The sequence below is a fragment of the Crassostrea angulata genome, chromosome 4 (genome assembly GCF_025612915.1).
Source record: "Crassostrea angulata isolate pt1a10 chromosome 4, ASM2561291v2, whole genome shotgun sequence".
Lineage (NCBI taxonomy): Eukaryota > Metazoa > Mollusca > Bivalvia > Ostreida > Ostreidae > Magallana > Magallana angulata.
Genome location: NC_069114.1, coordinates 27,723,171 through 27,736,439, shown reverse-complemented (window position 1 = coordinate 27,736,439; position 13,269 = coordinate 27,723,171). Strand labels below are relative to the sequence as shown.

The 13,269-nt window shown below is 34.3% G+C and overlaps 3 protein-coding genes across 4 annotated transcripts; all 3 read right to left on the bottom strand.

The window, feature by feature from the left end:
- On the bottom strand, positions 1 to 6,132 carry LOC128181072 (peptidoglycan-recognition protein SC2-like). 2 transcript variants are annotated; one of them, XM_052849323.1, is made up of 7 exons: positions 6,020 to 6,132; positions 5,635 to 5,757; positions 2,751 to 2,867; positions 1,860 to 1,976; positions 1,069 to 1,182; positions 637 to 837; positions 1 to 398 (listed from the first exon to the last, which is right to left on the bottom strand). In XM_052849323.1, the coding sequence occupies exons 1-7, from the start codon at positions 6,063 to 6,065 to the stop codon at positions 70 to 72; spliced, it is 1,047 nt and encodes a 348-aa protein (XP_052705283.1). In that variant the 5' UTR covers positions 6,066 to 6,132; the 3' UTR covers positions 1 to 69. The 2 variants fall into 2 exon arrangements, with proteins under 2 accessions (XP_052705283.1, XP_052705285.1); XM_052849325.1 differs by lacking the exons at positions 5,635 to 5,757; positions 6,020 to 6,132 and adding an exon at positions 2,998 to 3,126.
- A 1,914-nt stretch (positions 6,133 to 8,046) lies between these two features.
- Positions 8,047 to 10,838, bottom strand: LOC128181215 (uncharacterized). The gene is made up of 3 exons (XM_052849526.1): positions 10,068 to 10,838; positions 9,505 to 9,568; positions 8,047 to 9,276 (listed from the first exon to the last, which is right to left on the bottom strand). Exons 1-3 carry the CDS (start codon positions 10,470 to 10,472, stop codon positions 8,954 to 8,956), a joined length of 792 nt encoding a protein of 263 aa, XP_052705486.1. The 5' UTR covers positions 10,473 to 10,838; the 3' UTR covers positions 8,047 to 8,953.
- Positions 10,839 to 10,952: 114 nt separating this feature from the next.
- LOC128181213 (uncharacterized) lies at positions 10,953 to 12,397 on the bottom strand. The gene is made up of 3 exons (XM_052849523.1): positions 11,739 to 12,397; positions 11,557 to 11,626; positions 10,953 to 11,354 (listed from the first exon to the last, which is right to left on the bottom strand). The coding sequence occupies exons 1-3, from the start codon at positions 12,144 to 12,146 to the stop codon at positions 10,972 to 10,974; spliced, it is 861 nt and encodes a 286-aa protein (XP_052705483.1). The 5' UTR covers positions 12,147 to 12,397; the 3' UTR covers positions 10,953 to 10,971.
- Between the last annotated feature and the right edge of the window lie 872 nt (positions 12,398 to 13,269).

Here is a 13,269-nt window from a genome sequence, read left to right as displayed (position 1 = left end):
TGACTTTATAATGTTTTTTAATTGTTCAATAACATTTCCTGTGTGTAGGACATATATATACATGTAGCATTACGGTGCAGCAGTACTGTAATGCGGCCACGTTTTGATTTCGTTATAGAGAGCATCCCCGGGGCAGGAGCTGCTACTGACATCACGATGACCGTACAGTCTGTAGTTGGAGGTGATGTGGCCAAGGTTCACGCCGCACTGGATCAGGTTCTTCACTGCGTTTAAAGCCGCGGTATTCGGTTTCGTGGTCATAAAGTTTCCCATCACAGCCGCGGCAAAGGACTGACTATTGTAACCAGAGGTGTGGGCTCCAACGTTGTTCCAGCCGCGACCCTCATAGACTGCGCCATCCTCACCCACAAGGAAACTGTATCCTATGTCTGACCAACCTAAGTTTACGATTTCTCAAAATGTTTTAAATAGTCATTTTGCATGAATGAATCGATGAATAACCCCGATTTATCTTGTTCACTACTAAAATTGTAAATATTGATATATCAGTAAAATGATAAGATTTTTATTGAGGAAAAAAATTAATTAATAAAACCTGCTAACTTTTTTAAAGGAAAGATTTATTGCAATCAATACGACTGAAAATTTTCATTTGTAATTGTTAGATGTACATACCTTTAGTGTTCATGTGATAGTTTTGAGTGTTGCGCACTTTTGCTGCGCATGTAGAAAAGTCATAGCAGCGACTTCCTGTTGTGTGATGAATGAAGAAGAGGTCCACGGGGGTGGAGATGGCGGACACACTGGTGGGGTCCCTTGCCCCCCAGGTGGCGCGGGAGTAGACTTTCACGTTAGAGCACATACCACTATCCGCTCCTACGACAACAGAAAATCAAAGTACTGATTATACTGTAAAACATACGATTGAGCAAATATTTTATATTATAGAATTACTGTTGAGTCCAAGAAAAGAAAAAAAAAACTATATTTAGCTGTAAGACAAACCATTATCAATGCACTGAAATCGCACTCAAAGCAAAGAAACTGGGTTTCAACATCGATTTAATAATCATTTTATAAATGTATAAGACTTAGTATACAATGTACCTATACAACATCGCCGGTTGGATGCGCCGGAGCATAGACCGGACAAATATTCTCCAGGACAGGACAAACTGTCGTCCTGACATGTGCCGTCTCTGGCACGACATGCTGAGTCTTCTGTTATAACGAGAAAATAATTATGTGTCGATGAAAAAAGATTTAATGAAAATGTAAATAAATGTTCATCCTTCAGTCTCTTTTCTTCTGTTGTACTTAGAAAGGCGTTATCTTATTGAATATGAATGCCATTGGGTAAAAATTATCTTAACAGGACGTGAAACAGCAATCGATCACTCCAACAAGCGTAAGCACGCTAGATAATTTACGAGGTATCTCCCAATTCACTGCTCACGATATTGTATACATTCATTACTTACGTATCGTCTTTCGTAAATAAAAAAAACAACGCGCTGTGCCAGGGCTATGAATGATACACAGCCATAAAACATACTAATTAAAACGTGCTTTGCTCGTTTCTATTGGAAAAAAGTGCCAGACAATGTGAACGACTGAATATTTTATGAGAAAGGGAAAATGAACAGAAATAAATGATCGATTTTTAAAAATACATAATTGTTATATTAGTTTTTGCTAAACTTTCATTAAACCAAGCAATGGTTAATCTTTTCAAATAAGGCATTAAAGGGTTTCTGTTCATATACTAGTATACACCATGGTCAGATTTAAATTGACGTGTTTTTGATATACATGTATTACAGTTAAATATTTCTAACACAAACAAAAGAGAAATATATACAAAATGTAAACTATTGTTTTTAAGAAAGTAAATATACCTATACAACATCGCCGATTGGATGCCCCGGAACATAGTCCGGATACGTATTCCCCGGAACAGGACAAACTATCGTCCTGGCAAGTACCTCCCTCATCAAGACATGCGGAATCATCTCCTGTAAAAACAAAGACTGAATCAATGTCTATTTTTAACTATTAAACTGTATACGTAATTTACGGTTACCGCTTATTATTTTCACCTTCCACGTTTGTTCATCTGCAGATTGGAGAGGAAGATATGACGTGATGGAATAAAGAAATTGAATATACGTAACCCCCCCCCCCCCTCCCCCATTTTGGCCAATTATCGCATTTCCGAAGCAGAAGTTACAAAATAACGAAGTATTTGTATCAAATGAAATATATGCTGTTTAATTAGACTTTGATGTTAACTAAGATATTGTCTTGAAGGACCGACAGCAAGACAACGATACTGAACAACAGGCGTAAAGTCAGGCTGATGTGATCGTCCCAGGAAAAAATCAAGATGGCGGCGATGTATATTTTGTGTATTATTAGAAAGGCGATACAATTTTGCACGGTGAGAAGAAGTGCTTTTTTCATTTCAGCCAGATTGATATTAAAGAAACATTATACTTACAAAATCACATCAAGAATACTTCAAGGCGCCCCCTCCCCCACCACCCCCATTCCATTTTATTTTTGAGACATTTTTTTCTGAAATTGAATTCCACAGGAACTGCCCCACTGTTTTAAAAATAGGAAAATTTATCACAGTTCTAAATATAACCCCACGGATTGGTATTTTGAGGGTTGGTGTGGATATATATTTTAAGGGATTGACAAGATTTGAGTGGAGATCTCGCCTCCCACTTCACTATTAAAAAGTTTGCTTCGTACCTGTCTAATACTGTTGTTCTATAACCTACCTTGACAACATCGACGATTTGAGGCCCCGGAACAGAGGCCGGACACGTATCCCCCGGGACAGGACAGATGGTCGTACTGACAGGTGCCCCCGGTATTGAGGCACGGTGCGTCACTTCCTGTCAAAAAAGAAAGTTAACCATAAGAGACTTTTAAAAAAAACTCACAAAATGAAATAGTCTGCAGACATTTCAATTTTTTAACAAAATTTTTTAAAATGTAAACCGACTTTCGGAAACAAAAAATTACCAAATGCTGAAAGTACCAGGGATGCAAAATAAACAATTTCAATTCTCATCTTGACACAGTGAAGTTCTCGCCGCAGACTGTTTTATGCGATGCATTACGGAGGTGAAATATACACGGATGTGAATCTAAACAGCTGAACATCTGTCATTATTCATCATTTACATTATTTAATCTGAAAAGTGCTTTACATTATGTAATCTGAAAAGTGCGTCCCATTATAAACATAGGGTATTTATTGCCTAAGGAAAACCGGTTCGTTAGATTTTCAATCTTTATGTCACATAAATATTTTTTCTTCACTCTCTCTCTTAAAAATAAATAACAGGTACATTAAAACAGTTTCTTTGTGTAAAAAACAAAAACAAAATAACCTGTATTTTCATTGGTACGCCCAATATCGATTTTTACTTTTTTTTTCACCGTGCAGGATTCTGCAAACTATGCACATGTATCTAAAGGTATTTAATCACTGCATCTAGCAACTCTGTTTAATGAATAAATTTAAGTTAATCAGTTACAAATGGTATTAAAGGGAATGATCTCATAAGTAAAAACCAAGGGCACTGGACCGTCAAATGATTTCAACCTTCGCGCTTCAGTTAAAAATTGGGCAAACCAAAACAATGTCGTTAGGTGTTTCTACGAAATGATACGTCATTTTCTGTTCCAAGAATGATAAACTTATAATATTTAGAGTGATTTGCTTGGTTAAACATACATGTATGTAAGCTTATTTATTTACTACGTAAATAACTAATTGAAAAATCAGATTAACATTATTTATAATTACATACGTCAATTCTTATAATCCCAACAAAGTCCAGTTTACAAACCAACTAATGAAAAATTAATCAATGTAAATTGTTAAGTTAAATTTTATTTCCTGTGTTTCGTACACGAATTTGTATTACACAACAATAAGGTTTCATTATCATTATTTGAACACCAACAAAATCAGTTGTTTCTTGAAATTTAACTTGCATTGAATTAAGAAATGTAGATACATGTAGTTGTACCATAGTCCATGAATAACTTATGAATCCTCACAATGGTTAAATTGCTAACTTACAAAAATTGCTCTAGTCCACAAATCAGAGTCTAATTACATAGGCGTAGGAACCGGGGTGGCTATTTTTTTTTTAGCCAAGTTAGACCTAACCATCAGGCACACAGCATCAGGGAGGGGCCAGCCGCCCCCCCCCCCCCCACTTTTTGCTGCAGGAAACATAATTTTTCTTAAATTTACATATAAAGAATTGAAAGAACAGGAAGCTGCCGTCCCCCGCCCCGACATTTTCGGTAGAATTTTTTGGGGGGCTTGTCAAGATTTCTGACGGTTAGTCTAGCCCCCCCCCCCCAACACCCACTTTTTATTTGCTTCTGAATTAGAGTAAATAAATCATAAAACTGCATGATTTTCAAAATTTAAAATTCAGGGGCATAACTTTTTTTTTTTCACTTGAATAAAATAAATTGCCTTACTTATTTACAGACGAAGGGATATTTGTCTCGAAAGGCAAATCAATTTGCTCTTATCGACCCCATCAATCACTTACGCCCATAGCGAAACAGAAATAAGAGTTGATAAAATCAGAAATTTTCAAATCTTATTTGGTACAATGTACACTGTTAGTGCATTGGAGGTATAGTGTCATCATGCCTCATGATTATTTTGTTTAACAGATTTATTTTAGATTCTTTTGGTTACTGTAATTCTATATAGTTTATAGAATTTGGTTATCTCATTCTGTATGCAAAGAATAGCAGGTATAATGTCTTGGGTTCCCAGCGTCAGTATGTACTAAGTACAAGCCTACCCTAATTTTTTATCGAAATAAATATAGCACTTGCTTAGCTGAAGGCCTGTAGCTCCCAAACAGAAAAAAAAAATTCGGATGGACAACCTGGGAGTTATAGTTCTTACGTGCTGAAAAGTTTGAATTTACGGCGTAATATATACTTCTTTGAAACACCCTCATCATCCCCTTAAAGGGAACTAGTGTGATTTGTTTACGTATTAAAATGGCGACTTTATATATGCACGTGAATTTAAAACCTCCTGTTTTACGTGGATGGTGAAGGTGTTTAAATGATATCAAAAGTAAATTGTTAAAGAAATTTTGGTATCTAAAAGTACAAAATGTATAGGGAAATGTTTATAAAGGCAAAACTAGCGCATTTTTGTGCGCTGTAAATTGCAAGTTTCTTCTACGGGGGAAACTGTAGCTCTACGCCCAGTCTACGGTCTTCCAACCCAAATTTTCTTTTTAGATCTACAGATCTGCAGCTAACACTTGCTAAAATAGTGATCAATTTATCGAAATACTAAAACAGCTAAACAGTAAGTATTTTGAGACTGAAAAAACTTTTGAGAATTATCACCAAATTCCCTTTTGCGTGCCAGGAAACGCTTAACATGTCGGAGTCAAAAAGTCTGACATATTTTATCACAATCCAACATATTAAGTTTGATAAAAGAACAACTGTAACAGTTATAATAAAATAAATTGTTCCACATCTACGGATCTATGTGTTTCCATTTCAATATTTGCATGTCTTAAATGGAACACAAACAAAGGTTTTATTAAATTTGGCCTTTATGGTGACGAGAACTGCTGTATGTAAGCCTACATTTACCTGAAGATTGACAACATCGGCGATTGGACGCCCCGGAACAGAGACCAGACACGTATCCCCCAGGACAGGGCAAGTGGTCGTACTGACAGGTGCCCCCGTCGTTGAGGCAAGGTGCATCACTTCCTGTTATTGTGCAAAGACTTATTCACGTTAGCATGATGATAAAAAAATTTTTTTAGATATTGTAAATCACTTAAAAGTTGATCCCTCACTTTTGATTTTAAAGGAAAATTTTTCACTATGTTCAAATATTAAGCATTGTTTTTTATATTATTTTACATGTTTTATATAATTTGTATATATGTTACTTAAATAAATGGAAAATAATTTTATAATAAATCTAAATCTTATTAACGAAATCGATTTATCAAATTAGAAGCCCTACCTAACACACAGAGAACCACGGACGTAAAGTAAACAACCTCAAGCATCGTGTTGTCGTTGTCACTTTGAAGCTTTCAGTGACTTTATCGCAAGATTTATATATATATATTATATACGAAAAATTATACGAAGAAAAACATTCAAGCATGAAAAAGCAGCTACCATCTTTACCATCTGTTTACAGGCGTACAATCAAAACAGGCTTAGATCTATATACAATTTACTTTGGCATTATGTACATGGCTGTTGTTTGCACCAAGTAAAATAACATCACATTTACCTTAGGGCTAGTAGTTTTTAGACCTAGCTCCCTGAAAACTTTGAGGCTTTCTCGGTGAGACGCCATCCATAGATTTATCTATATTACATGTTTCTTTATATAAAAGGAAACCATACTCGATTTGATATCAAAATCTTATTTTTTAATATGTTTGAAATTTTTTTATTTGTGCATTTTGAATGATCGACACAAACGTGAATGTTAAGAAATCAAGTTACATGCAAGATACAGAGGTAAGAAATCTTTGTTATGTTAACAAAGCTCGAGTTTTTTATTTGTTTACAATTAATGCAAAGCACAGATATTACCAATTTTTGGACAAAATGACTGTTGCCAAACAAGATAAACTGATTCAATGTGTTCATAAATAATATTATTAACTGAAAAGCAACATTTGTATACCAATTCTACACATATGTAAACAATAACAAGTTTCGAGCTTTGTTTACATAACAAAGAATTTCGAACTTTGTATCTTACTTGTTTTACAATATTTTGACGAATCATTAAAAATACCCATAATGACCATTCTAGATACCATAAATGAAAAAAATTGAAAATTTTGAGCTCAATCGTGTCTAAGTTCCTTGAAATGCCAGCTATAGATTACCTAGCTATATATTTTCCTTCATATGATGTCTTCTTTGTATTTTTTGTTTGCATCGATCACCTCTTGATTCATCAAAAGTAAAGCTACACTAAGAGCACAAACGGACTACCCTTTATTTAAGAATTATTGAAACTTCAATTAGATAAAACAAATCACTGAAATTATAGATTCTCATAATTTGTCTGAATACTTTTTCCCTATGTGACAGTTTCTATCAAGCACAGACGCCCGTTCTCTGTTTATTAAGGCTAGAAATTATGCAATCCCTCTTTAGAAAAAACATAAAACACTAAAATTGAGTTAATAAAAATTGGCAGAACTTGCTTTAATGTATGTGCTCTCTGAAATAGATATTGACTTGATAATTGCTTGTTGAATTATACCTAGAGAAAATGTTTTAAAAAGTCGGGGGGGGGGGGGGGGGGGTTGACGAATAAAAGGTGGTATGGGACACGTACTTATTATGTTGAACTAAACAAAATCAAGTATAAACAATTTTATGTTTTCTCTCCCAAAATTGTTACCTTACAGCGTAGCGAAATGGGTCAGAGCGTTAATTACGAATGTAAGTCGTGAGTTTGTGAATCCCGCTGGGGTTTTTATAATTCTTACCTTTTGTTCAAACATTGTAAAAATTGATAATTCTAAACCGGTGAAAGTATTTTGTTTTTAAAATTTACTAATATCGACAGGTGTACTGTACTGAATTGTACGCGTATTGATATTCATTGATCGGACCCCCCCCCTTTTTCCACATAATGCTGGATCCGCCTCTGACACCAATTACACATGAGTCATGAATACACTGAGCTGGCGCTTAAATTGCTATTTTTTCATTCTATTAACTTTTATTGACCTTTGTAAGTCTGAATTTTAAAAAGGTATTTCATTGTCGAGAATTGCACGATTTGATAGTTAAAAAAACACACCCAAAAAACAGTCATTATTAATATTGTTAATATGATTTATTTGGTGTCCTTATATCAAATATGCGTGGGGGGGGGGGTCATGTTTTTACTGAATTCCATTAAAACGTACTTTTACTTTTACAATTCCAGCAGCAAAATCATTCGTTAGATCGATTAATTTCATAACTGTCTGAAGTGTTCAAACCCACATTCCCTTGATGTAGTATGCATGTGATTGCACCCAAAATAGACGGAAACTGTTTTATCACGTCCATCGGGCTTTTAATTACATCGTGCCCATGTAATTTGACACATTATCATCAAATCATCTTGTAACTATACAATTGTAGGTTAACGAGTCGCTCGACCTTTCATTGTTGGTTATGAAAACGAAAGTAGAGCGGGAAATCCGCACACCGATGACCTGCATGCACTGAAAATAAGTTTTTAAAAAAATGTGCATTTAAATAGAATTTAAGATAATGATATCAGCATGTCTTTTTAGTACTGATAATAAGTATGTATTATGTATATGCATGCCCTGCACTGCTCTAGTAATTTTAAAAACAAAATGGCTCTAATAAAGATAATATTCATTTGTTAACTTTCACTGAACGCACAGCAGCTGGATGTTTACCTGGGCGTCTTATTGATTTTCAAATGACATGAAAACTTTTTTTTAGTTTTATTCAAACGAAACGAAACTTTAGAAAAACTAAATGTGCAAAATAAGAATTGCAACTGAAATTTGACGCTAAGTCACTGCTGAGCTTTCCGAATCGATATTTGATGTGCCCGGCGTATGCTACTTTTTAATGGTTATGTTTGTTCATAGCCCATGTGCTATGTGCTAAAAGTCTACGAATATTTCATACAATTCATAGAACAATTTTATTAGAATGTTACACATGTTAAATATAATTTATAAACATGTAGATGGACGAAATACATAAAAAAAGGCGTTATTAATCATCACATCTGTGTGCTTTGAAAAGTTACAACCAATTAAATACATGTACAATATAAATGTTTTTATCGTAAAATGAAATGCTTTGTTAACCAAACAATAACCACGATTTTCATTGATTAATAACTTATTTTTCGTTATTACAATACCCATACATTAACAACATTCAATTAGATTTTGTACACAGTGATACCGGTGCTACCGGGATATCTATATAAAAGTTCGTCATCAGAAACGTCAATATGTACGTCATAACTTCCTCTCAACAGCCGCACAGTTTCAAACAGCACTACGCTCTCGTACCCTCCCGTCGGCAGAGGTTTCTCTAGAAGGACCCCCTGGGACAGGACGCGGGAGCTGGATTTGTCCAGTACGGAAATTTTTACGGAACATTTGGAGCTGTTGTAGTTCGCAGGAACCCGGATTATCAAGTGAAAATACACGCTGTAGAGCCCGGATGAAGGTACTGTGAAGTTGTTGATCTGTGAACCAGCTGAAATTTAAAATCTTAACAGGTCACTTAACTAAATCTTTACATAGTTTATGAAATTCTCTTGGAGGATTAAAGGAGACTGTTCACATTATCAATTTTGTAATATTTGAAACATATTAACAAAATAAATTGACAGTTTTAGAGTTATCAATGTTAAGAAGATTTTTTCAGGCATCAAGATCGCTTTTAAGTTATAAATGGACTCATTTTTTCAATGATATAACTTACCATTTATAATCGTTCTTTCTTTAATCAATTCCTTTCTCCCTTTATCTTTTGATTGTCCTACAAGCTATAAACACACACATTTCAATCCGTATACTAATAATAACATCTTTGATAATTATCATAACTCATCAACTAAAGGCTTTCGCGGCAACAATTTAGTTTTCGCTATATTTGCGAATGCGTGTTTATACTTCTTATCGAAAAAAAAAACCCCTTAAAAACTCATAAAAACATGTTTAACTATTTTCCTTATATAATTTAGTAGATTACATGAAAATGTACATGAAGTAACATTATAATGTTTAGAGTTATCTATCATCAATCCAAGTTGTAAACTATTTGGTAACTACATGTACTAGTATTGCATGTACTTTCTAATTTAAGAAAGAGAATAATGGGAATAATTAAAACTTATATTTATCATATTTGCTGTAAAAATTACTTTGAACATATAGAAAAATCTTCCTCAATACAGGGAAAAGCGCAACACTTTAAGATCCCATTTTACATTTCTTTGGTTGAAAATTTCATTCATTTTTCATTCATTCATTCATTTTACTTACCAGTTTCATCAATGTATTCAGAGACTGACTATTTGTACAGCACAATTTATTAGAAAGAAAAGAATAGCTTGCAGTTCCAAAAATTTCCTTCCCCTGGCATGGAACACACACAGAGTTATCTCCCGCCCTTTGTTCTGACGAAAGTTTTGAATGCATTGGTTTTTCATATTGGTTCCTGTGATTAGTCTTTACAATGCATAAGAGTAAAATCCCTGATATAACCACTAACACAAGAGAAATTGTCCAACATAATAATAGTAAAGATTTACGATACACTGAACATCCATGTTTAAAGCCAGTCTTTTCCGCGGAATGTATATCTATACATCCAGATTTTTCATCTTCTTTCCGTACAAAAACGTCTCTTTCTGACCATTTTACCGATTCCTCTTCACCTCCGTCCATTTTGTCTGCTTTAGTAAGAACATCCAATTACACACAACGCAATTGGAATTCGACCTATGCTACTTTCGGTTTCGGTAGTTTTTAAAATCAATCGGCTTATGATGTTACAGTTCGAATAATTGTCTATATCGTTTCTAGGAAGAAAGACGAAAATCAGATGTCCATTTGGTTTTTAATTCTCTCTACAACTCATTAAAAAGCCAATCCTCTTAGTATTCAATGGCTTCTAAGTTCTCAAGTAGTTTCAAAAGCATTTCATGCGTTGGATTTCCCAGTAGTGTAATTTTATTTAAACATAATACATGCTTTTTGTACACCTCAATAACCTTTCGTTTTCCCTATTAAAGAAAGCGTCGAGCTTTAATGATTACGCATGCTTTCTTGAGTATCACTTTCTTAAAATATCTCTTCTTTTCCTAGAGCTACAAACATGTACATTCAACTGGTTGTAAGACAAAAAGAAAAACCCTGAACAAGTCATTCCTTTTAAAATTCTTTATTAATGCGTTTTATATAGCCCTATTGTATTACAGTCTTTTAATTTATACAATACATTTGGACGATTGACAAATAACAATAGTTCTGTGTTTCCGTTTAACCAAATATTCTCCATAAAGCTGATGCTAACATAAGTATTAGGGTCCCAATGTACGACTTCTGTCTTGCTGAAAATTGTTCTCTTGGAGCCATTGTGTACTTGCTCCAAAGTCGCGATCACAGACTCCGACTTTCCAGTAATGTCTTTCTCGGAGAAACACAAGTTTCCAAATACTGTATAATACCCGCTTTTGTTGACTCTGATTCTATTTAATGTTGATGGAAGTAATATAGAATCGGACGGGGATTTTATACTGGAAGATTTAAGAGATACCCGTTTTCTACCTGAAATGTTCAAAACAGGATGTAAAGTACAGATGAGTAATATTAATTACAGGCATAATGTAAAAGTGGGAAGTCATCAGTTTAATGCCATAATGATTCAGTTTTACATGCATGAAATTCACGAAAGCGAAATATTGTATCTTTGTAAAATGGTTGATTGTTGCAATTACATGTAATTTAAACATGAAGTCTAAGTCATTACCTTGTGTTGCAGAAATATGATATTGCCCAAAAACTAATGTAGATTTTTTCTTTTCCCTTGCATTTAAGAGCTGAAATAATAATAAAGAGCTCCAAATTCAATCAAACTGTTAAAGTTATTCATTCAAAAATCATAGAAACATCTCTCTTAGCATCGGAATAGCAAATTGACGACATGCTTACCAATTTTAGTAGAAGCACAGCAGACTCAGTGGAATTTTGACAACATACTTCAAAGTTCTGTGTTTGCCCTATGAGATGTTGGCAAGGTAAACAAACAGTCAACTGTTTCACAGAGTTCTCCTTTCCAGCCATTCCCTCTTCGGACACAGAAAATCCACTGTCTTTCTTATGATTTACCACCTGCTTCATCGTAAATATGACGTAGAAAACGACAAATAACGTCATGACCACGTTAAGAACAAGAGAAACTGAAAGAGTGATGGTAAATGCTGCTCCGTGCCTTCCATTGTTCTCAGTCCGTGGCGATTCTCTGATTTGAGTTGCATGTAAATCTCCATGCGGGGTTGTTGCGGGCTGTGGTAAGAATCTATCGTATACATCACTAGATTCAGAACCTAGATTCAGCATAGTATTTATTCCTTGTTTGATAAGTTCAGTTTACTCAATGTCTTACGCTAGGCACTCTAATAGTGTCTGAAACTAAAACAAAATTACTGTGTACGACCGACATCAAAGTTGGAACTAATTTTGCTGTTAGTATCTATATATTTTTTTTTATGTAATAACCCAAGAAAATTTCCAATGATAACTCTGAAGTATTTCTGGGCTATTCACGTTTAAAGACCTAGTTCATGATAATCCCTTCCTGTTTCTAACTTTAAATATTATGACGAATTCGGGATTTTATCAACTTGAACTCTCGATTAGTCGGTTCAGTAGGCCTATCGAGTAATCATTTCATTTCAGTTTTGTTCTCGGAAATCTCAGCTAGTACAATGAAATCAACCAGAACGATTATTATATTCTTAACTGAATTTAAGATTACTAAGAAACTCCAAACAGGACACGATACAGATTAGTTCTTTGAAACACCTACTATTCCAACGAGGTCAAGATAGTCGAGCATAAAGTGCTCGCTATTTAAACCAAAAAAGAAAAACCCAAACAAACACAGGCGCGGATCCAAAACCTTTTCAAGATAAGTGATTTCTAATGGTTGGGAAGAGGCGGGGGTCGCCTTCTCGACTCTCTCCCCTTGATTAGCACATAAACACATTTAAACAGGTCGTCTTCAAAATATTCAATAGCACATTTACATCTAGAATTGATCGTCAACCTCAGGTTTGCCTTGTTCATACATGTAGGGGTACAAGAGGCCAATTGACGTCTGCTTTGAATATAATTAGAATTGTCGTAAAATGTTCTCAATTCACATGTCATCTTATAAATATGAAATACAATTTAATCGACAATTTAAAATTGATGTATCTTAGTCTTTGGAAAGAATTTAATTAAAAAAAAATTACCGTTTTACAGTTCATATAATCATGTTTTAACATGTAGGTGTCAAGTAGGTTTTATTTCAATGAAAATCTCAAAAATATAATTTCTAACTCAATGCATGAATGTCTATATTCGGTTTATAGTCTAAGAACCTTGTCTCGTAAATTGTTAAACTATTGTGTCTTAAACTTGAAACATTTGCTGTCTTGATGGGAAGTGAGAGATTTTATTTGTTTCTTTGTTGTGT

Coding starts and splice junctions, on each gene's coding strand:
- LOC128181072 (XM_052849323.1), bottom strand. CDS start 6,065: ATGCTTGAGGTTGTTTACTTTACGTCCGTGGTTCTCTGTGTGTTAG. Junction 2,868..5,634: donor CCGATGTTGTCAATCTTCAG/GTAAATGTAGGC, acceptor CTTTTTTGACAG/GAAGTGACGCACCGTGCCTC. Junction 1,183..1,859: donor CAATCGGCGATGTTGTATAG/GTATATTTACTT, acceptor TCGTTATAACAG/AAGACTCAGCATGTCGTGCC.
- LOC128181215 (XM_052849526.1), bottom strand. CDS start 10,472: ATGGACGGAGGTGAAGAGGAATCGGTAAAATGGTCAGAAAGAGACGTT. Junction 9,569..10,067: donor TGAATACATTGATGAAACTG/GTAAGTAAAATG, acceptor GTGTGTTTATAG/CTTGTAGGACAATCAAAAGA. Junction 9,277..9,504: donor AGAAAGAACGATTATAAATG/GTAAGTTATATC, acceptor TTTAAATTTCAG/CTGGTTCACAGATCAACAAC.
- LOC128181213 (XM_052849523.1), bottom strand. CDS start 12,146: ATGCTGAATCTAGGTTCTGAATCTAGTGATGTATACGATAGATTCTTA. Junction 11,627..11,738: donor CTGTGCTTCTACTAAAATTG/GTAAGCATGTCG, acceptor TTATTATTTCAG/CTCTTAAATGCAAGGGAAAA. Junction 11,355..11,556: donor TCATATTTCTGCAACACAAG/GTAATGACTTAG, acceptor TGAACATTTCAG/GTAGAAAACGGGTATCTCTT.